The 22,097-nt window shown below is 46.6% G+C and overlaps 1 protein-coding gene across 4 annotated transcripts in view; it reads right to left on the bottom strand.

The window, feature by feature from the left end:
- Positions 1-22,097, bottom strand: part of MYO16 (myosin XVI) — a 551,974-nt gene that overhangs the window by 8,325 nt on the left and 521,552 nt on the right. For all 4 annotated transcript variants that reach the window (XM_079137420.1, XM_079137419.1, XM_079137417.1 and 1 more), the window contains one exon: positions 15,234-15,325. In XM_079137420.1, coding sequence (XP_078993546.1) covers positions 15,234-15,325 — 92 coding nt within the window. The remainder of the gene's footprint in view (positions 1-15,233; positions 15,326-22,097) is intronic.

Below are 22,097 nucleotides of genomic sequence, written 5' to 3'. Positions count from 1 at the left end.
GGCTGGCCGCAGAGTGGGAGCTGCCAGCACCCACCTCCAAAGGACTGGCTGAGGGTCTTGTAAGTGACATGTAGAGGTGACTTACATGACTGCCTTAAAAATGTGCCTATGTACACGACTTCAGTCCCAGAAACTAGGGAGACCGAGGCAGGAGGATCACAAGTTCGAACCCTGACAACTTAATAAGAATCTATATCAAAATAAAAAATAAAAAGGTTTGGGGAATAGCTCAGTGGTAAAGCATCCCTGAGTTCAATCCCCAGTACCACAAAAAACAAAACAAAAGAGAAACAAACAAATCAAAACAAAAACCACTACATGTGCTATACAGATATGGGTGTTGTGATTTTGTCACTGTTGGCTCTTGACTTGAGAAGTCCCTAAGCATTGCTGAATGGGGATAATCCTGATGCCCAAATCAGATAATGCTACATGAAAGCACTTCTCACAGTTTATGACCCTGTACAAATGTAACCCAGTTTTTCCTTTGTAATTAAAGAGAAGATCTCTAAACTCTTAGCAAAACATTAGAATCATAGCTATGATTTAAATATGATTTTAAACTAAAGGAAGTTATACTGAAAGAAAATGAAAAGTTTAGAGCTTTTTTATTTTTAAAAATAAAAGTAAGATTTTAAAAGTTAGAGGTAAGATTTTTTGAAAGTGCAGACTGATTTTGGTGAGTGTGTGAATGCTTGGACCATGTTTACAAGGAAGGAGGCACATTATCACCATATACTTCACTTGTGGGTTCACTTTTCCTACATGTGGCAGGTGGCACCTCACCTCTGTGGGGTGGGGTGAAGGGGCAGGGTGCCCCCAGCAGCACCAGTCTAGCCCTCAGGAGCTCTCTTACCTGAGATGCCCTTCATACTTCACGGTCTCACAGAAGTCCCTTCAACACACAAGAACCTGTTAAATAAGTCCCCAGGAACTTACTAACAATGCTCTGCTGCTTGGAAATCCTGCCCTTGTTTGCCGTGGTTTGAAACAGACCTGGGTGAGTTTGGATGGTCAGTGAGTGGGGTCATGGAGAGAGCAGGGCAGGCATTATAGACTTCCTGGTGGCCTAAGAAGACAATCCTGTGAGCTTAAGGGATCATATGAGCTTATAATATGTCCGGAATTATTATTTTTGGATGGCATGATGGGGGATGGTATTATTCTACAACAGGCAAAAAGCACAGGCTTTTGGAAATGTGCACAGGGTCTCTTTCAGTTTGAATGTCTTACAAACCAAATTGTTTAGTGGAGGTGCTAATAAGATAGTCGGAAAGCATTCTGTGATTTTTAAACTTGACATTCAAAGAGTTCTGAAAACCTTGGGAGCTCTTGCCACTCAGAGTGAGGAAGTCACAGTTTACAGAGAGCTGGACAAAACCATCCCTCGAGACAAGTGACAAATGGGTTCACTTCATAATCCTGGGGTCCAGGGCAATATTCCTAGACCCACCTGAACGTGGGCTACCGTCAGGCAAGGGGCAACGTTTTCATGTACAGCCGCCTGTTGGTTGGCATCACAAAAACAGGGCCCTCTATCATTGTCTCCCTTCTGATCCTAAGGATGGATGGCATAATGGGAAAGCACCCACTGCCTGTGCATGCCTCTGAGCACCAGAACTCACAGTCACCCCCAGCACGTGAGAGCAGATGCTGGACTATCATGGTCCAAACCCATTTCCCATGGGACTGGAATGCTGACCCCCAAAACATCCCCTTCCTTTCATTTCCTTTTATTTTGGGGAGGGGGTACTGGGAATTGAACTCAGGGGCATTTGGTCACTGAACCACATCCCCAGCCCAATTTTGTATTTTATTTAGAGAGAGGGTCTCACTGACATGCTTATCACCTTGCTTTTGCTGAGCCTGGCTTTGAACTTGAGATCCTCCTGCCTCAGCCTCCGGAGTTGCTGGGATTACAGGTGTGCGCCACCACAACCCGACTTTCATTGGTTTTCAACAAGAAGATTCCTTTATGGAAACAGTAGTCCTTAAAAAATTGTAGTGCAACCTCAGACACAGGTGATTGCTACCTCAACAGCTCAAAATGCAGTGAAAGGAATAGTTCCATTCTGTTACTGGGAAAGCTTGCTGATTTCAAGTCAAGGCATTCAAGATGTGGATTTGGTTTCCATTTCTTTGCTCAGATTGTAAAGTATCTTGTGTTTTCCAACGTCCAGAAAGTATCAGTTAGAAATGAGAATAGAGATTGATAAAATGATGTAATGATTTGAGTTCATGCAAGTTCTCTCCTTAAAATGAGACGCATTCCACTTAGTGTGGGGGGGGGGTAAAAAATACATGAGGTCCATCATTTCCATTTCTATTTACCTGTTTTCAATGATTTCCTATTATGCAATTTAAAGAATATTCTATGAGATGAATGAATGAACTTGAGAAAAATTCCCATGACCTTCCACGAATGTACACCTCTAAGGACAGCATTTATAATGCTAAGTTGATCATTTGCTGCTGAGCTTTTTACCTTAAGTCTTTCTCCTCAAGGATAAAAATAGTCTTTGTTAAATAATTGAGATGTAAAATTGTATTGCTGTTCATTTGTCACAGAATTGATTTTTCTATTGACTATTCACCCAAAGGTGAAAAGAGGCATTTACTGACATTTATGGAAATTACAAGAGGGAAGTGTCTTGGCTGATGAAAAGTGAATATCAGTGTTTCAAATGCAAATCCCATTTCTACTCAGTGCTAACAAGGTATTGGAGGAAAAAACATTAAAAACGAAATCTGAAAAACACTCCATAAAACCAAGGTCCACCAAAAGAAATCCTGAAATTATTGCACAGAACAGAATAAAAATAAAGACAAAGTGTGACTAAGGGGTGACAGGTGTCACTCTTTTCAAAAGATCAAGAAAATGACCTGAAATTGGAGATGACATTTGTGGTTACCTGACAAGTTTGGGTCCTTCCTAACCCAGGAGACCCTCAATGCAGGCCACATGTCAAGGTCACCCAAGAATGGCTTTACCAGGTGGAGGGGGATTTTAATTTCATACTCTATCTGCATGCTTTGACTTCCTAAAAATCAAGAACTATTCTTTACTTTTATAAGAAGTAGCATTACATTGGGAAACGGTATAATTTCAATAGACATTTATTTGAACTTTGCAGTTAGTTTTAACTTCATAAGTCATAGTTAAGAATAAAAAGGAACTCAGAAGAGTGCATGCATTTTTTTTTTATCTTAACTGAAAGTTACAAAATAGAAATTTAACCATTGCAAAGAATGTCAAATAATGTGTGTGGCATTGAGGATGTGGATTTTGTATTGTCATAGGGTCCAAATGAAAATAGGGAATAGATGAAACAAGTATCTTTTATACTGGAAGCACGCAAAGTACTAAAATCCCCTTTAAAATATGTTTCTTGGGGTGATATGGGAGGCTTATTCCAAAAGTAAGGAGGTCTGGCTGGGGATAATTAATGTGCTAGATCTTCTGCCTTCAAAGAATGCATGTTTGTATCATTCGCTTGTAAAGTAATCTCCAGGGACACTCTGCCTCTCCACGTCCCTGCATTCAGCCTGTGGCAGCAAGTCCTGCATCTTCTGGCCACGTGGTTGTCCAGCCTCATCTCTTCCATTCTCACACAGAGGTTCTCTTTCAACACAGCAGATGTGTGCAGAGCACATCTGTAATTCTGTTTGTCCCCATTTGTGTGCCCGAGTATAGAACCCACAGCCTAAGGCAGGCCTTCGAAGCTTCTCAGTCCCATTCAATACCATGTTCGTACTGCTTTACATCCATGACACAATTTGATATGGTGTCATTCTAGGGCATACAGACATGTGAAATAATCAGGTTAAACAGCAGTGGCCTCATTTCATAGACGTGGAAATTTGCCTTTCAATCCCAAAGTCACTTGGCTAGGAAGTGATAGTCAGAAGGCAAATTCAGGTACTCTGAGTACAGCCAGCTCTGTAGGCATTGATGGCGCTGTTCCAAGAAGGCCCCCTGCCTGCTAACCGGCAAACACATGTGCTTAACTGGCGATAAAGTGGAAGTCACCAGGATGGATCTGTAGGACTTAGCGAGATGCACCCTCAAGGAGCTCCGTGCAACCTGAGTGTCAGGACAGCAGCGGGCAGCCATGGGGCAAGTGCACGGCGTGGACAAGACAGGAACACGGAGCTGTGTGGGGCGGCCAGCATCGTGTTATTCAGAGCGACTTGGGCAGTGATCACTGCTGCCGGCACGTGGAGGAGGCGATGCGGGCTGAAAGACAGCAGGACCCGTGGTGTGGTGGGGGCTCAAGAAGAAGAAAGGCTGGGGTGTGTGATAGGAGGAGAGGGTCCACACTGTGCTCACCTCTACCCTTCCGGTTACACAGGACAGAGAGAGGAAAGCGCGAGATGTGGCCTAGGACTGGAGAGCTGGCTTCGGGGCAGCAGCAGAACGGTGGATAAGGAGAGGAGAGGGCTGGTGAGGAAGCAGGAGGGGCGAACCCCAAGGGCCAGCCCCTCCTCGGGGGACGGGGACAGAGGACTGCCAGGTCGGCCAGCATCTTCATTTGCTTTGCTTTGCTTTGCAGGATGCAGTTTACCTATTAATTTATTAAGTTCTCTTTTTTTCCCTAGAAACAGCAACAATTCCTGTGTTATGATATTAAGTATGATTGAATAAAAACAAGGAAACCATTCTTATGAAACTGGATGCTAGTATTTCCCAGTCCAAGAGGATTTTGAAATTCAGCCAACAGAGCAAAGGGGCACAGAAGAGCAGTCCCAGGCCGTGGACTCTCTGCTGGAGCAAAGCGTCTTTTCTCTTTGGGTGTGAGTCCCTGTTTCCCTCGGGTCACCAACTTGAGAACTGAAGGCAAGCGAGGTACTTCTTTAGAGTTGCTGAAAACCCTCAAGGTCCTGAAAGTCTCTGGACATTCCTCAGGGTACTCGTTTTGCCATGGGGGATTGACCGTGTTACTGAAGGAAATCAAGTTCATCGATTTTGGGGGAAATTTTTTAAGTTACAAACTTTATTTACACACGTGGAACACTGTGTCTGTGCATGCATGAGTGCATGTGGTGTGTGTGTGCGAGACAGAGAAAGAGAGAGGTGAGCTGGGAGTGCCACCGATCAGCATTTTCTGTTGAAGTTTCTGATAAGCAGTATTTTGATAATTGTATCATTGGAAGATATGAATAAGCATGATTTTCACTAACTTAAAAGAGTAAGGATTGCTAAATAACGGAGACAAAATTTAGCTAATAAACTACTACATTTAATAATGTTCAGCAGCAGTAATAAAATAATTACCCAAAGAAATGGTGAAGAGATACCAGGTGGGTTGCCCAGTTTATTCTACTGGCAGCTTGGCACCAGGGAACTCGGTCGCTTTTTCATAATGAGGCCAGAAGCTGATGGGCAGACGCCTTCCATGTGCCCCGAGCTTGCCAGCTTCCTCCTGGTTCGGGGGACACGGTATTCAGCTCTAGGATGGGGTCGCAGGTGGGCAAGGGAGGTCTGTACTATGACCGTGGGAGGCGGGGTCCCTGCCTGTGGCCCCCACTGCATTGGCTCATCTCCTTCCCTGAAGCCTCCCACCCTCAGAGACACGCTCTCACTCGGTGCCCGAGAGGAGGGAAAGATTCGGCAGGCGCAGCACGTGCTGCTGGGACCTCAGGGCCATCACAGCGCCTGTAAGGCACAGAGCAAATCCTGTGTGTGACCGTGCTGAAGGAAGGGAAAGCGGGTGTCAGCAGGGACAAAGAGGGACGGGACGAGATGTGCCAAGGTGGGCAGAACAAGAGCACGCGCCTTTAAATCAAGACTTCTTCCCCAAAATAGATAATAAAAATCACCTGTGAGTGTACAAAATTAATTCTACCCACTTGGGCTTCAAACTCTGGGCTTTTTATATCATTGACTTTATGACACTTTCCGACATCACAGTTCGTCTGGTTTAGAACCCATTCTGACAGAGTCAGAAATACATAATGACAGTGTCAAATCACAATGCAATCAGAGACATCAGAGGAGAGCCAGACCCACCAGGTCCCCCAGGGTCACAAGTAAACCCCCACCAGAGTCAGCAGATTGCATTTCCCCACAAGAAGGACCTTTCTATTATTTAAGCCCCAATTTTGCTTTCGAATTTGTCAGGAAATATGGACCAGGCTGTCGGGAGTCCTTCATCCTTAGGTACCGTAAGCAGGAGAAGAGGAGGGTATCTGATATTTCCCACGTACGGGAAAGGCAAGCGGTCCCTTCGGCTTTCACTCTGAGCAGATCAGTGTTGAGGAAAGCCACACGGTCACGCTCATAACTGGCGTTCTACACGAAGCCTCTCGCTTCAGCTAAGAAGTCAAAACGTCAACTTTTCTAGACTTTTAACACAACTAATGGTAATTTCAACTCCACTTAAATATGGGTATTGGCAAAGAGGGTTCACCCAGCCCCCTGGCGTCCTGCAGTTTAGGCAGCCCCTCCACCTGGAATGCGTGACTGGACACCAGCAGGGGTGACCCTGGCCTCTGCCCTGCACCTCTGCTCCACGCAGCTGTGGTCCCGATCTGCAGCTGCGACTGCGCCCAACCCTCCTCCGCCTGTCTGCTCTGCACCAGACCCCATTGGCATTTCCTTTTCCCTGCCCTATGGCCTTTCAGTGTATCCTATGTTTTACCTAAATATGGCTTATTTGCTTTCTCATGCTAGAATTTACCTTTCACAAGGGCAAAGATGTTTGTTTTTCCAACCAAGGTATTGTGAGTGCCCACACCTGTGCCTGGCATCTGAGGGCTCTCCACAGATATCTGGAGAGGAACCAGTGAGTGAATGGATCTCTGAAAATCCACTTCCATGCAGCCCCTTCTCTTGGAATTTAGATGCCGGGCTCATCTGTACAGTGTGCCGTCTCACACGTCAGGCCTACTGCATGCAAGTAACTCGGCAGGTACGTGCAGGAAAGCCAGGCATGTTGTTCTTTTTGGGCAATGTAGAGAGTCTTCCTGAGTCACGTGACTTCCACGTTCCGTGACTTTGGAAGTCAATCAGCACATAAAATGTGACTCTTCTTGAACGCTCCCCCAGAGAGGCAGCTGCCTGCAGTCCCACTTGCCAAGTTCATTGGTGTGTCTTAGCTTAGGACCGGGCAAGAGGCATTTGGCAGAGTGAGGACATGTTGTGCCTGTCTGCTTCTCTTTGCTCTTCTGGAGTTGTTCCTGGGTGAAATTTCGGTTGAGCTGGGAATTTGTCAAGTGTGATACATTGGTAGTACTGAAGTGACCAAGCAGCATTGGGTGCATTCACTACAAGATCCAGAGTCCACCAGCTCTCCTCACGCACATGCACACACAGGCACACACCACATACCTCACAATGAGTCACACGATAGAGACGGAGTTATGGGGGCAACATTATGGAGGGGATGCATTCATTTGGAGGGGCTCCAGGAGTCCTGGAGAGAGGGTGAGCCTGTTGGGGGGGTCATGGGTAAGCATGAAGACAGTCTTGCTGGCAGTGTGGTCTGTCCTGCCGCAGGAGCTATTATGGGCCAGGCTACATGGGCAATGACCAAACAGTCTCCAGTTTACCCTGAGACTCCACGTCATGTAGGAAATTTGTCTCCCGTGTGAACAGCTGCCTCTGTAACCGTCAACAGGTGCTTAGCATAGCATGTTGGGGACACAAAAAGACAATTGTTATATAATGTAAAATTGTTCTCTTTTTGGTTCCTAGTTTTCTTGGACAATGTACCTGTCATAGAGAATGGCTGTCTAGATGTTAGTAACCATTTGTTAATTTGTACCCCACTAAGGTTGTTTTGACCCACTTTCCCTTCTGCTTATGATTTTAGATCTCATGTTGTTAGTTTGCAGTTTTGAATCATAACAGTCACTTGTGATCTATGTACAGTAAAGCTTGCTTTACTGATGGTACAAAAACCTCCCGCAACCCTACACTCGGGGCTATTCTCCCAATAGTCACTTCGGGTGTTGCGTGAGTCAGACTCTCAGATTGGGACTTCTCAGTCGTGACCCCTCTGTTTTTAAGTTGCGCCTCACAAGAGAGCAAGTCATAGCCAAGGCCTTATGCTGAAAATGTGTGCAGTGATTGATACCTATGCAGAAAAAAGTAAAATCTCACTTCTGTCTCATAAATAAAGTGCAGGCAGCTTAAATTCCTTCATGCTAAAAATGAAACAAAATTATATTAAAAAATATATAGGGACATAACTCTGTGGCAGGCACAGATAAGGAAGGCTTTCATTTCCTCTTAAGTATGTACACAGAAGGTTTTCTTGAACAGAATGAAGACAAGCCCTGACTGAGAGGCAGTCAGTGTGACGGTGCGGACATATGCATGCATGTGGGAGAGTATGGAGACCAGATGAAGACGTGTGAGCTAAGTGTCTGCAGGTGACAACCACAACCTGCAGACACACACACCCTTCTATCTGAGGAATCAGAAAAGCAAGCCAACACAGTCAGATCGCGGGGGGCAACAGAAGCGTGGGAGAACAAGGCTGGCCCAGGTTTTTGAAACTAAGAGAATCCCGAGCCGCCTCAGGCAGGTCCTGGAGGAAGACCTTGGTGACACTGAACCCTGCCAGAGGGAAACTGGGGCCAGCTGGGAGGGCAGAGTGCGGGAGCGTGGGTCCCAGGGATGTGAGGGCTGCAGGCCAACACTTCTCTTCTTGTGTGGAGGTTGGTGGGACTGTGTGGCCGACTGTAAACAGGTGGAAATCAGACACACATCTATTGCCATCACCAAAGCAACCACACACAGACACGTAGCCAAGAGGCAGTGGTAGACTAGAGAGGAACATCAAAGAGCACTGGAATACTCCAAAAGAAGCCATCAGAGGGAGACAACGATGACGAAAACAAGCAGTAGGGATGAACAGGGAGAATACAGTGCCACAGAGGACGCCTGAATCCAACCTGACCCAGAACACGCCAAAGGTCAGTGGCCCATCCAAAGCTTTTCAGGCTGAACAAAAATAAACAAGATCCGGCTGTATGCTGCCTCCAAAAAACTGTCAAATATAGAAACAAAGACTTTCAAAGTCGAAGGTGGGTTTTGAGGGAGGGGATGGAAGATTCTCAGGTTCCATGGTGATGATGGCTGTGACTCTGGAGCTCACCGGGACAAAGACACTGTGCAGACCGTGGTCAACAGAATGACCAAGTGGTTGTCTTCATCAAGACTAGAGAATTCAGACAGAGGAGTGTCGTGTATGAAGAGGAAACTGCTTCACCAGGAGTCACCATAATCCTCACGCGTGTGACATCCCAACAGTACTTCTGCCCCGCTCCCCCCACCCCTGATCCCTGGGGAGACACTGGCAAAATTGAAGGCAAAGTTAGACCTCTGGGCTCTACTGTCAGTAATGGACAGGAAAAGGAGAGAGGAAATCAGCAGGGACACAGACCTGAACGCTATCAACCAGCATGGCCTGATGGATGTTTCTAGAACACTCTGCCCAGTGATCGCAGAATGCACACTCTCTTCAAGAGTACCTGGAAGTGTCACCAGGAAAGATTTCCTTGGGACATAAAACAAGTCCCTAAATTTAAGAACACTGAAATCTCACCAGGCATTTTCTCAGATCATATCAAAATCAAACCAGAAATCAGTATCAGAAGGTGATCTGGAAAATTTCCAAGTATCTGGAAAATAAGTTACATAGGTCCAAGAGAAAGTCCCAAGAGAAGTTTGAAAGTATTTTCAACTGAATGAAAATGAAAACAAGACATGTCAAAAATGGTAGAATGTAGCTAATACAGTGTTCAGATGTAAATCTGTAACTTTTTACTTTCATTGGAAAAAACAGAACACCTCAAATGATCTCTGCTACCCATTTAAGAAACCAGAAAAAGAGAAGAAATTGTAAACAAGAAAACAGAAATCAGTGAAACAGCAAAGCAACATAGAAAATCAATAAAATCAAAAGTGAGTTTTTTAAAAGATCAATAAAGGTGATAAACTGATCAGAAAAACAAAATAAGCAAAGTCTTTGCCAAGCAGGAAGCTAGAAAGGGATGTTATCCAGAATACTAAAGAATCCCTAAAATCATCAAGAAAGTCCCGCATAGCAGTTAGGAAACAGGATAAGAAGGTGCCGGGAGCAAGGGATCCGAGGTAGCGTATAGCAGCCGGGAATGTAAACCCCCGGGACCTGTGTCACTGGGTGAGGAAGAACCGTGAATCATTAAACCAAGTATTCTAGAAACAGGAAGCTCCGTTCCCACTCCGGTGTGCAGACACTTGAGCTTCTGGGGAGAACCTGGCAACAGCCACCGGCCAGCACCACTCCCAGCAGCCCTTGGGTGCTCCCTCTCCAGGCAGCTCTGCACATCCTTTCTCCCCCTCTTTGGCAATTGTGAAAGCCATTGTCAGTGTGCTGCTGGCGGTGCTGTGTGGCAGCAACACTGGAAGCCGGGTCTTCTGGTTTTCCCTCCACCATGTCACCATGTTGACGCGCTGTTCTTAGGAAAAGCCCTGCCCCTGTTCGCATAAAACCTGCTTCTGAGAAAAGCTTGAATGGAGGAGGTGAACAGACACTAGAGAGAGTGGCTGACGGTCACTGGCCCACCTGCCTCCCTGCATCTTCCTCGGGGAAGTGTCATTAGGTTCCACATGGTCACACACAAGAGATCCCAAGCCCAGCTGCCTCATCTGACGTGAAGGAGACAACCAGGGCTCCCTGTGGCAGTGCTGCTCCGGGGACTTGGGGTGGCCAGGGGTTGCATGTCATCAGTAGCTCCTCTCAGCAAGGCCACCTCAACTCTGAGGCTTCTGCATTTAACCTGAACTAATTCTCACCATAAGACATCCAACGAGAGCACATGATTCAAGATGGAAAAGATGAACCATCCCAACAACAGAATAACCATTTCCAGAATAATCTGTACAACAACCCTTTTTTAAAAACCTATTAAAAGCATGCACAGCACTGGCTAGTTTTCACGGGTGGGACAGGCAGTTAGTCAAAGGCCAGTGTGGAGGAGGCTCTGTGCCAACCACGGGGTGATGATCCATTCCAGTGTGGCAGGGATGGAGTCAAGAACTCAGACACTGCTTAAAAACCCAGCTCTACAGCTGATGCAACAAAAGAGCAAGAGGAACTGAGGTTGGGTGTTTCAAGGCTCAGAGTTTTTCCTAAATCTATGCTAGTGCATAATAGAATTCCTTCTAAAACTGCGCGCAGGAGAGGTGCTATTGGGTTCCAGATTGCTGTTGGGTTCTGCTGCTCTAATCCAATCTCCTACTCACTTTAGGTAGCATCTACTCTGTCACACTCAGAACTGACTCTGGAAAAGGGGAATATCATGATAACCATAACGAGCATTTCTGTGAACTTATGCATCCCAGGTGGCATGCTGGGAGTCCCACACATTTTCTTTAAATAACCTGAAAAATAATTGCTATTTTCTGTTGCCCACATGTTAACAGAGGTGGGATTCTTCTTCAGTGTATTTTCTCCTCTCCCTTTCTTTAATTCGGATAATTTACTACTGAATGAAGTCGTCAGGACTCAGGCTCATCTTCCAGCTGTGTCTCTCTCTCCTGCACCAACACCTGCTAACTGCCCACTGCCCATCTGGAGGGGAGTGTGTGCAGGTGGCGCGGGGCTATTCTCTTCTTTAGTAAAAATCAGTCACTACTCTGATTTCTCACTCTTTTGATATTTCTTATGATAGAATTCTCCTTGTTGGTAAGAATCAGTTAGAAACACAGTATTTGAATACATTTAAGATATACATGTGGTCCAACTGATTAATGGAAAATTACAAAATATGGAATTTTTAAAATTTATATTTTCCAAATTTCTATGTGTCCATATAGGACCTAACCTTTTCCTGTTGAAAATGCTCCCATTTTACTCAGACCATCAAACTAATTTACCACCTTTGTTTCTTGCACTTATCATGTGAATCACCAATGGAGAGTACCGGTTCTCAGAAGACTTGGGCTTGTGACAGAGTCCACTCTGTGAGGCCTCAGATGTTCATAGCTCAGATGATGATAGATAGATGATAGACAGACAGACAGATAGATAGATAGAGATAGATAATAGGCAAGTATGTGGTAGATGATAGAGATAAATTGATTTTTCTGACAGGATTATCTACTTTCTGTTCCCTGATATTATTTCATCTACCACATGGTTTGGTTTGATTGTTTTGATTCCATGCTATAATATATTTAGATCAATCCATATGACAAAAAAAGAATATGGAAAGTATTGGATTTATTTAGTAGCCTGCAACTCTTAATTTTGTTGATATGTGGCATTACAAAAAGGTTTCTTTAATGGTTCAATAAAACAAACCACAGAGCTATTTGTTTCTCGATGTGGATCAATTGCATACATATCATATTACGGCTCGCCAGCAGCTATATTGGGGGTGGGTTGGATATTTATTAAGGTCTTGGGCACTGGACTGCCACCATTTTAGCAGACTATCAATGATTCCTCATGATGAATATTTGAATATGACCAATATTCACAATAATGTACATTTTTTCAAGAAGCAAATTTTTAAGTTTGAGAAGAAATATGATAAATGTCCACAATGAAAATCAAAGATCATGAAGCATGCACTATTCCTTTGGAGAACAGGAACAGGCAGCTGAGAAAAGCCAAAAAACAGAAGGAAAAGTTGGTAAAATTAATGGTAAGTTACAGGTAAATCAGTCATGCTCAGAAGAAAAAAAGAAAAGGTTCCATTTTCCAGTGTCAGCAGCACACAGACCTGTAAGCAGCAAGGTTTCCGCAGCGGGTGTGCACCAGGCACTATTTAATCCACGCCCTCTGCGCCCTCTGCTCCCGCCTGGTCTCAACCCTGCCCCCCGCTTTCTTGCTATTGCTTTATTTATAACCTGGGGCTTCCTGTGTCAGGTTGCCTGGCTCCGTGAGTCAGCAGTGGGATGTGATCACAGCAGAGAGCAAGAAGTCATTCTGGGATGGAAGATGAAAGTATTCATTCACTGCAGAGCCTTTTCCCCTAAGTCACTTCTAAGTACATCGTGCTAAATAGCATCCTTTCAAAAAATTATTCAAACCTCCTAAAATTTAATTAGAGTACTGGAGGCTTTATTTAAAGGGTAAAGGAAAATAGAATTGGAGGGAAAAGGTCCAGCGGGTGGGCTGGGTGATGCAGAGGCCAGGCGGCAGTGCGCTCTGCTGAATGGAGCCCCAGACCGGCAGTGTCACCCCTGGGACCACATCCATTCCTCTCACCCCTTCCGCTTTACGTCTCTCACGCTGCTTCCTTGGTAGATAGACTGAGCCCATCTCACGTGTATTTGTCCAGCTGCCAAAGGAGAAGTAAGAGGGCGTGCTCTCCCTTTATGTTTTCATTGTGGTGGGTAAGAAACTGAAAAGTGAGACCAACAGCCAAAACACCAAGTCACAAATGACCACTAAGGCTATTTAGATTTTCATCTTGAACCAAAAAATTTTCACATTTTATGAAAAGATGACTCCTCCATTCCTCTTAATGGCTCATGGCTAGTTTATTCCAGAAACAGGATGCATGAACTTGACATCTACTCAACTGTCCACTACAGCAATGTCCATGCATGGCTTACTCCTTAAAGGAATGCCATTGACTCATAATGATGCTGGATAAAACACTCATGTCCTCAGAGAGGGGTCGGTTTTTGGTCCACATCTGGCTTCGCTGCTATAGGACCAATGCCTCTAGGACAGACGTTCTTTATGGAGCTTCTGTTGAATTGCATTGGTGGGAAATCTGAAATGAAGCTGCATCCATGTGTCTACACTGCCCCTGTAAATACCTCACAAGAGAGTCTGGAAGCCGTGTGGCCATTGAACCTCAGGGTCACATCACTCTCCCAGTGCCTCCGCAGCAAGGCGCTGTCCTTGACTGAGGCCACAGTCTGCATGGAAGAGAAGTCACAGGGCCTTCCATTTTCTCAGGGAAAAAAAGTGACATGAGATGACTGGCAGCTTCTACATCATCGGAGGCATCTGCCTGGAAAATCAGGCCCCTTTGAAAACCTGAGAAAAGGCTTCCTTTCCCATCTCTCCTCACTTCTCAGGACATCCCTGACAGATCAGAGGAAATGCTCCAGGCATGCCTGTTTTATCAACCGTCTTTCAAACTCACCCCTTTTCTCTACGAATCACACTGCAGCAGAAGCCCTGGGAAAGATGGCGGAGGGCCTACCGTGTTCTAAGTGGAAGAGTCAACTCTACGGTAGAAACCAACGCGCGGTCACCACGAGCAGGTGCCCTGCAAATGATCACAGACGAAGTGTCTGTCCAAGGAGCAGAGGGGACAGCAGGACACGCCTCACCACCAGCAGCATTTTTAGTGGAGGGCCCAGGCATCAGCGTGAGCGGTTCCAGCAGACTGCCTACTCTAAGATTGAGTTTTAGGATTCAGGTCTCGATTTTGCTCCCTATTTCATCAGTGTTATCTAGGAAATCTCAGCAGATAATGAGGCCATGCCTACCTGGTTCCAGGTATTCTGATGACAGCTGATTATTACTGGATAGTTGATTTCATGGGAACATCTGGATTCCCAGCTGAGATCTTTTTATGTAGATCTTGACATAATAGAAACTGTACGGTAACTTCATGGAAGCTAAGAATCCTGTTGCTAAAGCAACAATATTTTAATGTGTTAATGCTAAGCTTTGTAATTGTTGGGTCGGACACCACCTTGAATGCAAGGCCACGTCATTTTAAGAGATCACTATTAAGCGTAGGATTTGAGAATCAACCCTAAGAGAAAAGAATACCCTATTACGTAAATTCTTCATATGTTTAAAAATGCTTCATTTTCTCTTATATAATCCTTATTTTGGTGAAATTTTTAAGGCCAAACACAAGAATGGTGGACGTGACATCCACCGGCTACACAGAGGGTGCACAGAGCGGTGGTCCCGTGCTGAGTGCTGGACGGAGCTGGATGGCAGGAGTCAGTCTCTACTTGGGGCTCCGAGTTGTCCACGCCTGGTCACTCCCAGCCGCCTGTTTCAGCTGATGCCCAATTCAGAAAACATATTGTCACTTAGCAGTTTTGACATCAGCATCGCCCGTAACGATTTTAAAGAAGCACAACATAAATTATATCCGTGATGCTTTGCTTTATAATATTTATTAGTTTTCTCTCTTTTTTTACTGCAAGCAGAGAGCGGGAGTGAGCAGGGAGGGGGGAGGGGATCAGGCGGAAGGAGCCTAGGGCGGAGGGAAGTCCGGGCTCACTGCAAGTCCAGGAGCGTGGTAGCACCTACCTGAGTGGTGTGGCTGTCCCGGTGTCTCTGCAGCGATGGCGTGGCTGTGCCGCTGACACTCAGCCGTGAGTACCGGTCCTCCTCAGGTGAGCCTGCGGAGCGCAACACAAAGCACCGTTCAGTGGCCTCTCCCCCTCACCTGAGAAACCGCCTCAGCACCGGAACAGGCCGACCTCCTTAGGACTCCTGGGCTGGAACATCAGCAAGTGCTCACTGGATACCGAGTTTCCAGTGTGTTGCCACAGCTGCACTTAGTGAAAGAGGAAGTACACAGGCAGAAGGATAAGATGCGGAGGAGAAGCACATCACAGCCTCACAGGGTGGGCAAGCAAGCCCTGGAGGGACAGGAGCAGAGGGACTTCTCTAGAAGCATCCGTGGGGGAAGGACCAGTGAAGAGCAATCCCCCTGGGTTGCTGGAAAAGGCTCTTGAGAGGCAGCAGGGAGGAAGAGAAGGAAGTAAAGACAGAGGACACCCAGCGTTTGTGTCTGCTGATTCCTCTGAGAATGGTTCATCCTGTTCACAGCCAATGATCCGGGATGAATTGGAGTTCAAGGGAACTGAACACCTCTCCCCACGAGTGGCACAGAGTACTCCTGAGGCCTCCAATGACTTTATTATCTTTCATGTTTCTCCTCTCAGCACTTGGGGCCGAATCCTTCTGTTATGAGACCGTCCTACACATTGCAGGGCATTGAGCAGTGTGCCTGGCCTCTGCCAGTAGCACCCAATTCAAAACTTCAGTGTTCCCAGACATCACTAGATGTCCTGGGGACAGATCTGTCCCCCTGCAAGGTTAGGAGCCACTGTTACAGAGGCCTCCCGCATTGCCAGAAGTGACTTGGTTAACAAACTAGCATGGATAAAAGAAGCAATAACTACCCACTGGAATGAATTCAACCCAGAGAACTTTAAGTACCAAAGCAATTACTCCTCTCGTCTGAAAGCGTCATTAACTACACAGTTTAATTGATTAAACATATACATGATTCCCAAATTAAAAATCATTAGAAAATCGCCTCACATTGTTCCAGTTACAGGACAGAGGATGTTCCTGAGGGAAGTCCCTGCAGTCCTACTGACAGCTAACAAGGCCTGCCGAGTGACCTTGCTGAGTGTGTAACACCTCCCGTGAGGGCTGACTTCACTGAGGGGGTGCCTGCAGCAGTGCCTGGACCTGAGGCACCTCCGGAGCCTGGCGCTGGAGAAAGGGCCCCTGCCAGAAGAGTGGTGGTACCTGCAGCTGGCAAGGGAACGACCGTACTTAGACACTGGCAACAGAATACAGGACAGGGCGCAACCCAGCAGTTGGTGGTAGAGCGATCCAGAATCCAGACAGGCAGAGGGAGACTGGAAGCCTAACCTGGGGCACCGCTGGGAAAACCAGGCACCCAGAGAAGCAGGCAGTTGGCAAGACAGCAAAAAAGGGCTTGGGATTCACGTGATAGCCTCCCGGATGAGGCGGCAGGTGGGGGTGGAGGCCCAGGCTGGTCCACCAGGAGGACACATGTCCAGTTCACCTGATGTCTTACTCACAAGGGTATCTAAGGAGAAGGAAGCCATGATCCTTTTTCCAAAACTAAATTATAAATTAGATGTTTTCTTTTAGAATCGAAACAGAAAGTCAGTTTAGATTATAAAAACAAAAACCCAGAACCAAATCAATAGCACAATGTGCATTACCCAGGATCGATTAGATGAAATGAGGAATTATTTATGAACATCCTCTGAATAACTGAGAAACAGTTAGTGCAGAAAAAGGAAAAGTCTCCACTGGAGAGAAGCTCGTGCCTTAATGGGAATGACACTTAGCCTGAACGCCACACAAGAGACCGAGGGCCAGGAGGGTTCCGGTTACACAGCCGGCTCTCCAGAGCCAGGATGTGTCCTGCTAGCAGGGACTCTGGGAAAGCTCAGCGTGGTGATGCCAGATGCTCTGGGTACTAGGAGAGTGTTGGAAGGGAAAGCAAGTGGAGGAGCCAGGCCTGGCTGAGAGGTCAAGGAGAAAAGGCTGCGAAGCCCATAGCTGCCCCAGGCCAGGGGAATGGCCTGTGAGAGGGTTTGGCCAGAGGAGGGAACCGGAGATTGTTCTGGAAGTAAAGTGGACCAAAGGTTTAGAGGGTTTTGTAGAACCCTCTACGGGGCTGTGACTGGTGACGTTCCATAGACAAGAGATGGCACTGCAGATTTCTGAGAGAAGACGGGACACCACTGCATGGCAGCTGGGAGTTGAAGGGCATTCCCCACCTGCTGAAAGCATGTGGGTCTGGACCCATGGAGGCAGGAGCCAGGGGAGGACAGAGGGCAGGAGGTGGACGCTCCCCATGAGAGGGGTCTCCTCCAAGAGGAGGAGAGGAGAGGAGACCTGAGGCAGAGATGCCTGGGCTGGAGGAAATCCTCGCTGGCTCCAGCAGACAGAGGAAGCCCACTCGGGCCAGTGAGGAGGTGGAGGGCAGGCGCAGTACCAGCTGGGAGCTTCCAAGGTGCAAAGGAGGTTTTATATACATGTATATATATTTAACCAACAAAACACATTGGGGCTGCCATATTAAATTGAGTACTTTTTTTTTAAAGACAAATGATCAAAAAAATGATACCAAAAGCACAAATCATGGGAAAAAGATGGACTAATGCCTATCTATGGATATTAAAAATATGTTAATCATAAAAATAAAATGCAAAAGTAAAAACAAAAACACACACATTTAAATACATTAAATAAAAGGTTTAATTAGTCTGCCTTAAAACAACCTAAAAGTCAAAATAAAGGCCCTACCCTTATATTTAAAAAAATGGACACAATGTGTAAAGAAAGATAAATGGTATGAATGAGCAGCGGGTCATGACCACTTCCATTTTTATTGAGCATCCAAAGAACTGCTCGTACCATGACAGTAACTCACACGTTTTACTTACCAAACTAACAGAGACTGAAATGCTTTGCAGAGATTTCAGACATATATAAGAGAATACCCACCTCCCTATCCCTGAGCTTTGGCCTTCAAACTTGTTCCATCTGTTTTTCTCACTAAATTAAAAAAAAAAAAGTCCCAGAAGTCAAGTCACCTCACCTGTGAACTGCTGAGCATGTTTCCCTAACTGATGAGACTCTTCTCTACACTGGGGGAGTCCTCCTGAAGCTCAGAGGAGCACTGTCAAGTGACACCCCAGATAACCCCTGCTTCTGAGTCTCCTCCCCAGCCTAGAGGATTCCATTGCACATTTTAACTAAGACTGAAGATTCTCACTTGGTGTTGGGGGGTCACTTAAAGCGAGTGAGGCCTTTAATCTGCCCTCTTCCATTGGAAGGCAGAACCGCAGCTCAGATAGGCTGCTCATACACACCGCCATGGTGCTGGGTGTTCTGTTCCAGCCTTCTCCCAGACCCAGTGCAGAGTTGGTCATTTCCAGCTTAGAGAGTCACGTCTCCGTCCTCAGTCGCTTTGTGCAGAGCAAAGGATGCCTTAGCAAGCTGAGCATGCCCATTGGTACTGCACTCTTGATTGTAAAAGTCACGCTTCCTGAGTGATTGCAAGGGCTGAGGTCTTCTGAAACTTCTGGTGTCCCCCAGACACCCAACTCTTCTGCTCAAAAAGTCACTCAGGGATCAGGAGAAGGGGTCCCCAAAGCTGAGCTACAAGCATCGCAGATATGACGCAGACACCTCAGAGAACCTCCGCTTGCCATGTGGGCTTGGTGAGGCAGGCAGACGGGCACAGGTGCGCCCTCTTCTCAGGCGTGGGGTGCTGCTCCGAGTTCTGCAGATTGGACTTCCCAGGACGCAGAGGGGAAGGACTTCAGGACGCTCCTTCTGAGCCCTGGTTCAGGTCTGATCCAGGAGTTCTGTGTGACCACTACAGTGACTTGGAAAAGGGAGAAACTGTGGGTCATGCAGTTCATGTGCAGCGCCCAGTGGGTCCTTTTGAAGTCTTTGAAGAGGAGAAGAGTGGGGTCAGCTGTGGCGGATGAGTGACACTGGATTTTATGTGCCCAACCAGTCAGATCCTGTCATTCAGTTGGGGACCCAAAGTTGTTTAGTCCAGGACATTGGGGCTGGGTTCTCTCGTGTCTCACCGAGGACTCTGGCCTTTACGTCTCCTCTCGGCTTCCATGACTTTGGGCAGCTGTGGTCTCTCCCAGCGTCCCGTCCTGGCCTCCTTCTGCCCTTCTCGGTCACCTGTTTCTCTCTCCGCCTTTGCACTCTCCTCAGTGCTGTAATAACCCCAGGGACCCAGCCTCTTTCCCGTCTTTCCATCCCGGAGCTCCTGCCTGAACTCCCAAGGTGCGCTTGGCATTTATGTGATCTGGAGTCAGAAGTCCTTGTTTCATTTTTTGGTACCAGGGATTGAACTCAGGGGCACTCGGCCACTAAGCCACATCCCAGCCCTATTTTGTGTTTTATTTAGAGACAGCGTCTCACTGAGTTGCTTAGGGCTTCACTTTTTCTGAGGCTGCCTTTGAACCCACAATCCTCCTGCCTCAGCCTTCCGAGCTGCTAGGATTAGAGGCGTGTGCCACTGTGCCCGGCAAGTCCATATGTATCAAAATGCAAATCCACCTAGGGCACCCCTGCTCCGCCTCCCCTCTCCGCTGCAGGGCTCAGCCTTCCACCCCTCACTGTAAGTGGACTCACCAAGCCTCTCGCCTCTCCTCTGCCAGGATGTTCTCCAACAGCCTGGCTCATCTGCAAAGCCTGCCAAGGACCCAGTGAAGGTGCGTGAGCTTGGCATGCCCAACCTCCTGTCCTGTTCTGCAGTCACTTCAACAGCACAACCAGGCGCACTTCTCAAGAATGGCAGAGCCAGGGCAGGGTGGCTCTGGAGCTGCTGCCCAGCAGCGTGCCCTGTCCTTGGCAGTCTCTCTTAGCTCACGCCCTCACCTACGCGCAGGTTCACACTCGTGCCACGGATAACTCTGGCAGCAGATTCCAAATGCTCGCTCCTTTGCTCATCTTGAAAATTCCAGCCTTCCCCCCAAGGTGTCCCTGGACATCTCAGTCTCCTAAATGCCCTCCTCTGTGTGGAAGGTAACTGCAACCATTGCTCCTCGGACCCCCGGGACACTTTTAGCACGAACTGTCTGGGATCCTAATCTCTTTTGACAGCACTGTCGATGTTCTCCCATGTTCGCTGTTCACACAAAGAGGCACTTGAGGAACTCAGATGTCATCTGGCCACCATGCACGTCACAGCACCCACACGCCATGCACGTCCTCGTCGACCCTCGAGTGCCAGGAGCATGCCTGCCTCTTCTCGAGGTGTCCCTGTCCTTCTGCCCATCCTGTCACTCTGAAAACTCCAATGTACGTACACAACAGTCCTTCTGCTGAATTGTATCCATATGGTCTTATTTGATTCATTCCAGAGGCTCCAGATTATAATGTCCATCCTGGCACTGAATACCAGGGTAGGCCATCAAAATGACCAGCATATTTGACCACACCTGGGTGCAGAGGGGTCAGGTGCATGTAGGCCCAGGACAGTCTGCACGGTCTTGGAGAAATGAATCCACCACCTTGACTTCCTCTGCTTCCTGGTATAACTTCTGCTTCTGTTGGCTAAATCCTGTGGATCATCCAGCTCTAAAAGCCCTGGGATTTTAGGAGAACTGTATGCAGGTGTTGTGTGCTGAGCACCAGCTCTGTGTTTGCACCACCACGCTGAACACCCAGAGCAGTCCATGAGGCAGACTCTTCATCATCCCTGTTTTTAAGATGAGAAAACTAAGAAGCTGAGATGTGCTGTGCCCACAACTCCTGTTACTCAAAATAGACAACTAGAGAATATTCCAGATTGTCAAGTGGAGGCTTGCTTCCCCTTCTCTGGCCCTTGGGCTTTGAGTCAGATGACAGTACAAATTCCAGAGCATCTTTGCAATGCCTATGAATGGAGCAAGGTGGCAGGGTGCACACGGAAGCCTATTTTCTGGGTTCCAGTCAGAGGCTCCTAGGCCAGTGGCAGTCGTGGGGTATGGCTGCCAGAAGCCTTGCTTCACTGTGTCCGATCAGGAGGGTTTGGATCTAACGCTGAGTCCAACACAGCCCTCGAGTCCATGCGAAAAATGCAAAGTCCCTGGACCTGCGAATGAGCTCGCCAGTCCTGCCTCCTAGCAAGCCTTTCATCCACACAGAGAACCCTGACTTTGCACTGAGGGTGGACATTAAGCAAATGAAAAAGAGGCCATCTTAACAGAAAGAAATGCAGATCCAAGTGTAATGGCTCTATTCTTTAATTGCCATTTTTCCTGATGCTTAGCAATAAAATGTATATTCATTGAACAGCAAGAAAGAAAATCATACTGATATAAAATGTCCTCATTGGAAATTTTTATATCTCTATTTCCCCACAAAATAAACATCTTTATATTCACAACACTTTGTTTGATACAGCTAAAATGTTCTAACATTAAAAACTGCTTTCTAATCTAATGATAAATAACCACAAGTCCAGGGAATAATTAGGTACACATACACAAAAAAATCCAAGTCTGTGTTCACATCAGTAAAAAGATGGCAATTAAAGTAAGTGATAGCTATAATTACCCACACATAACTATATTTCAGCAAATGAACAAACAGATAATTATTTCTGGGAAGAAAGAGGTAGCATGCAGATACTGGCATTCAAAAGAGAAATCATTTCCTAGAAAATAACACTATTTCTGTTCCAATTAGAACTTTAAGTTATTCTAAACATTTACTTTCATCTTGTGTCTTTATTTAGAAAGGACACTGTACTATCTGAATTGCAATTCTGTGCCGTTAATTGCCTTAAGTGATATCATGACCATGTATGTATCAAATGCCACCCATGGAGATTTGTGCAAGTTGGACCATACAGATGGAGAAACCTCTGACTCTGTCCTC

The sequence above is a fragment of the Sciurus vulgaris genome (assembly GCF_902686455.1).
Source record: "Sciurus vulgaris genome assembly, chromosome: 4".
NCBI classification, from domain to species: domain Eukaryota; kingdom Metazoa; phylum Chordata; class Mammalia; order Rodentia; family Sciuridae; genus Sciurus; species Sciurus vulgaris.
The sequence above is the reverse complement of the archived record's forward strand: the minus strand, read 5'-3'. Positions and strand labels throughout refer to the sequence as shown.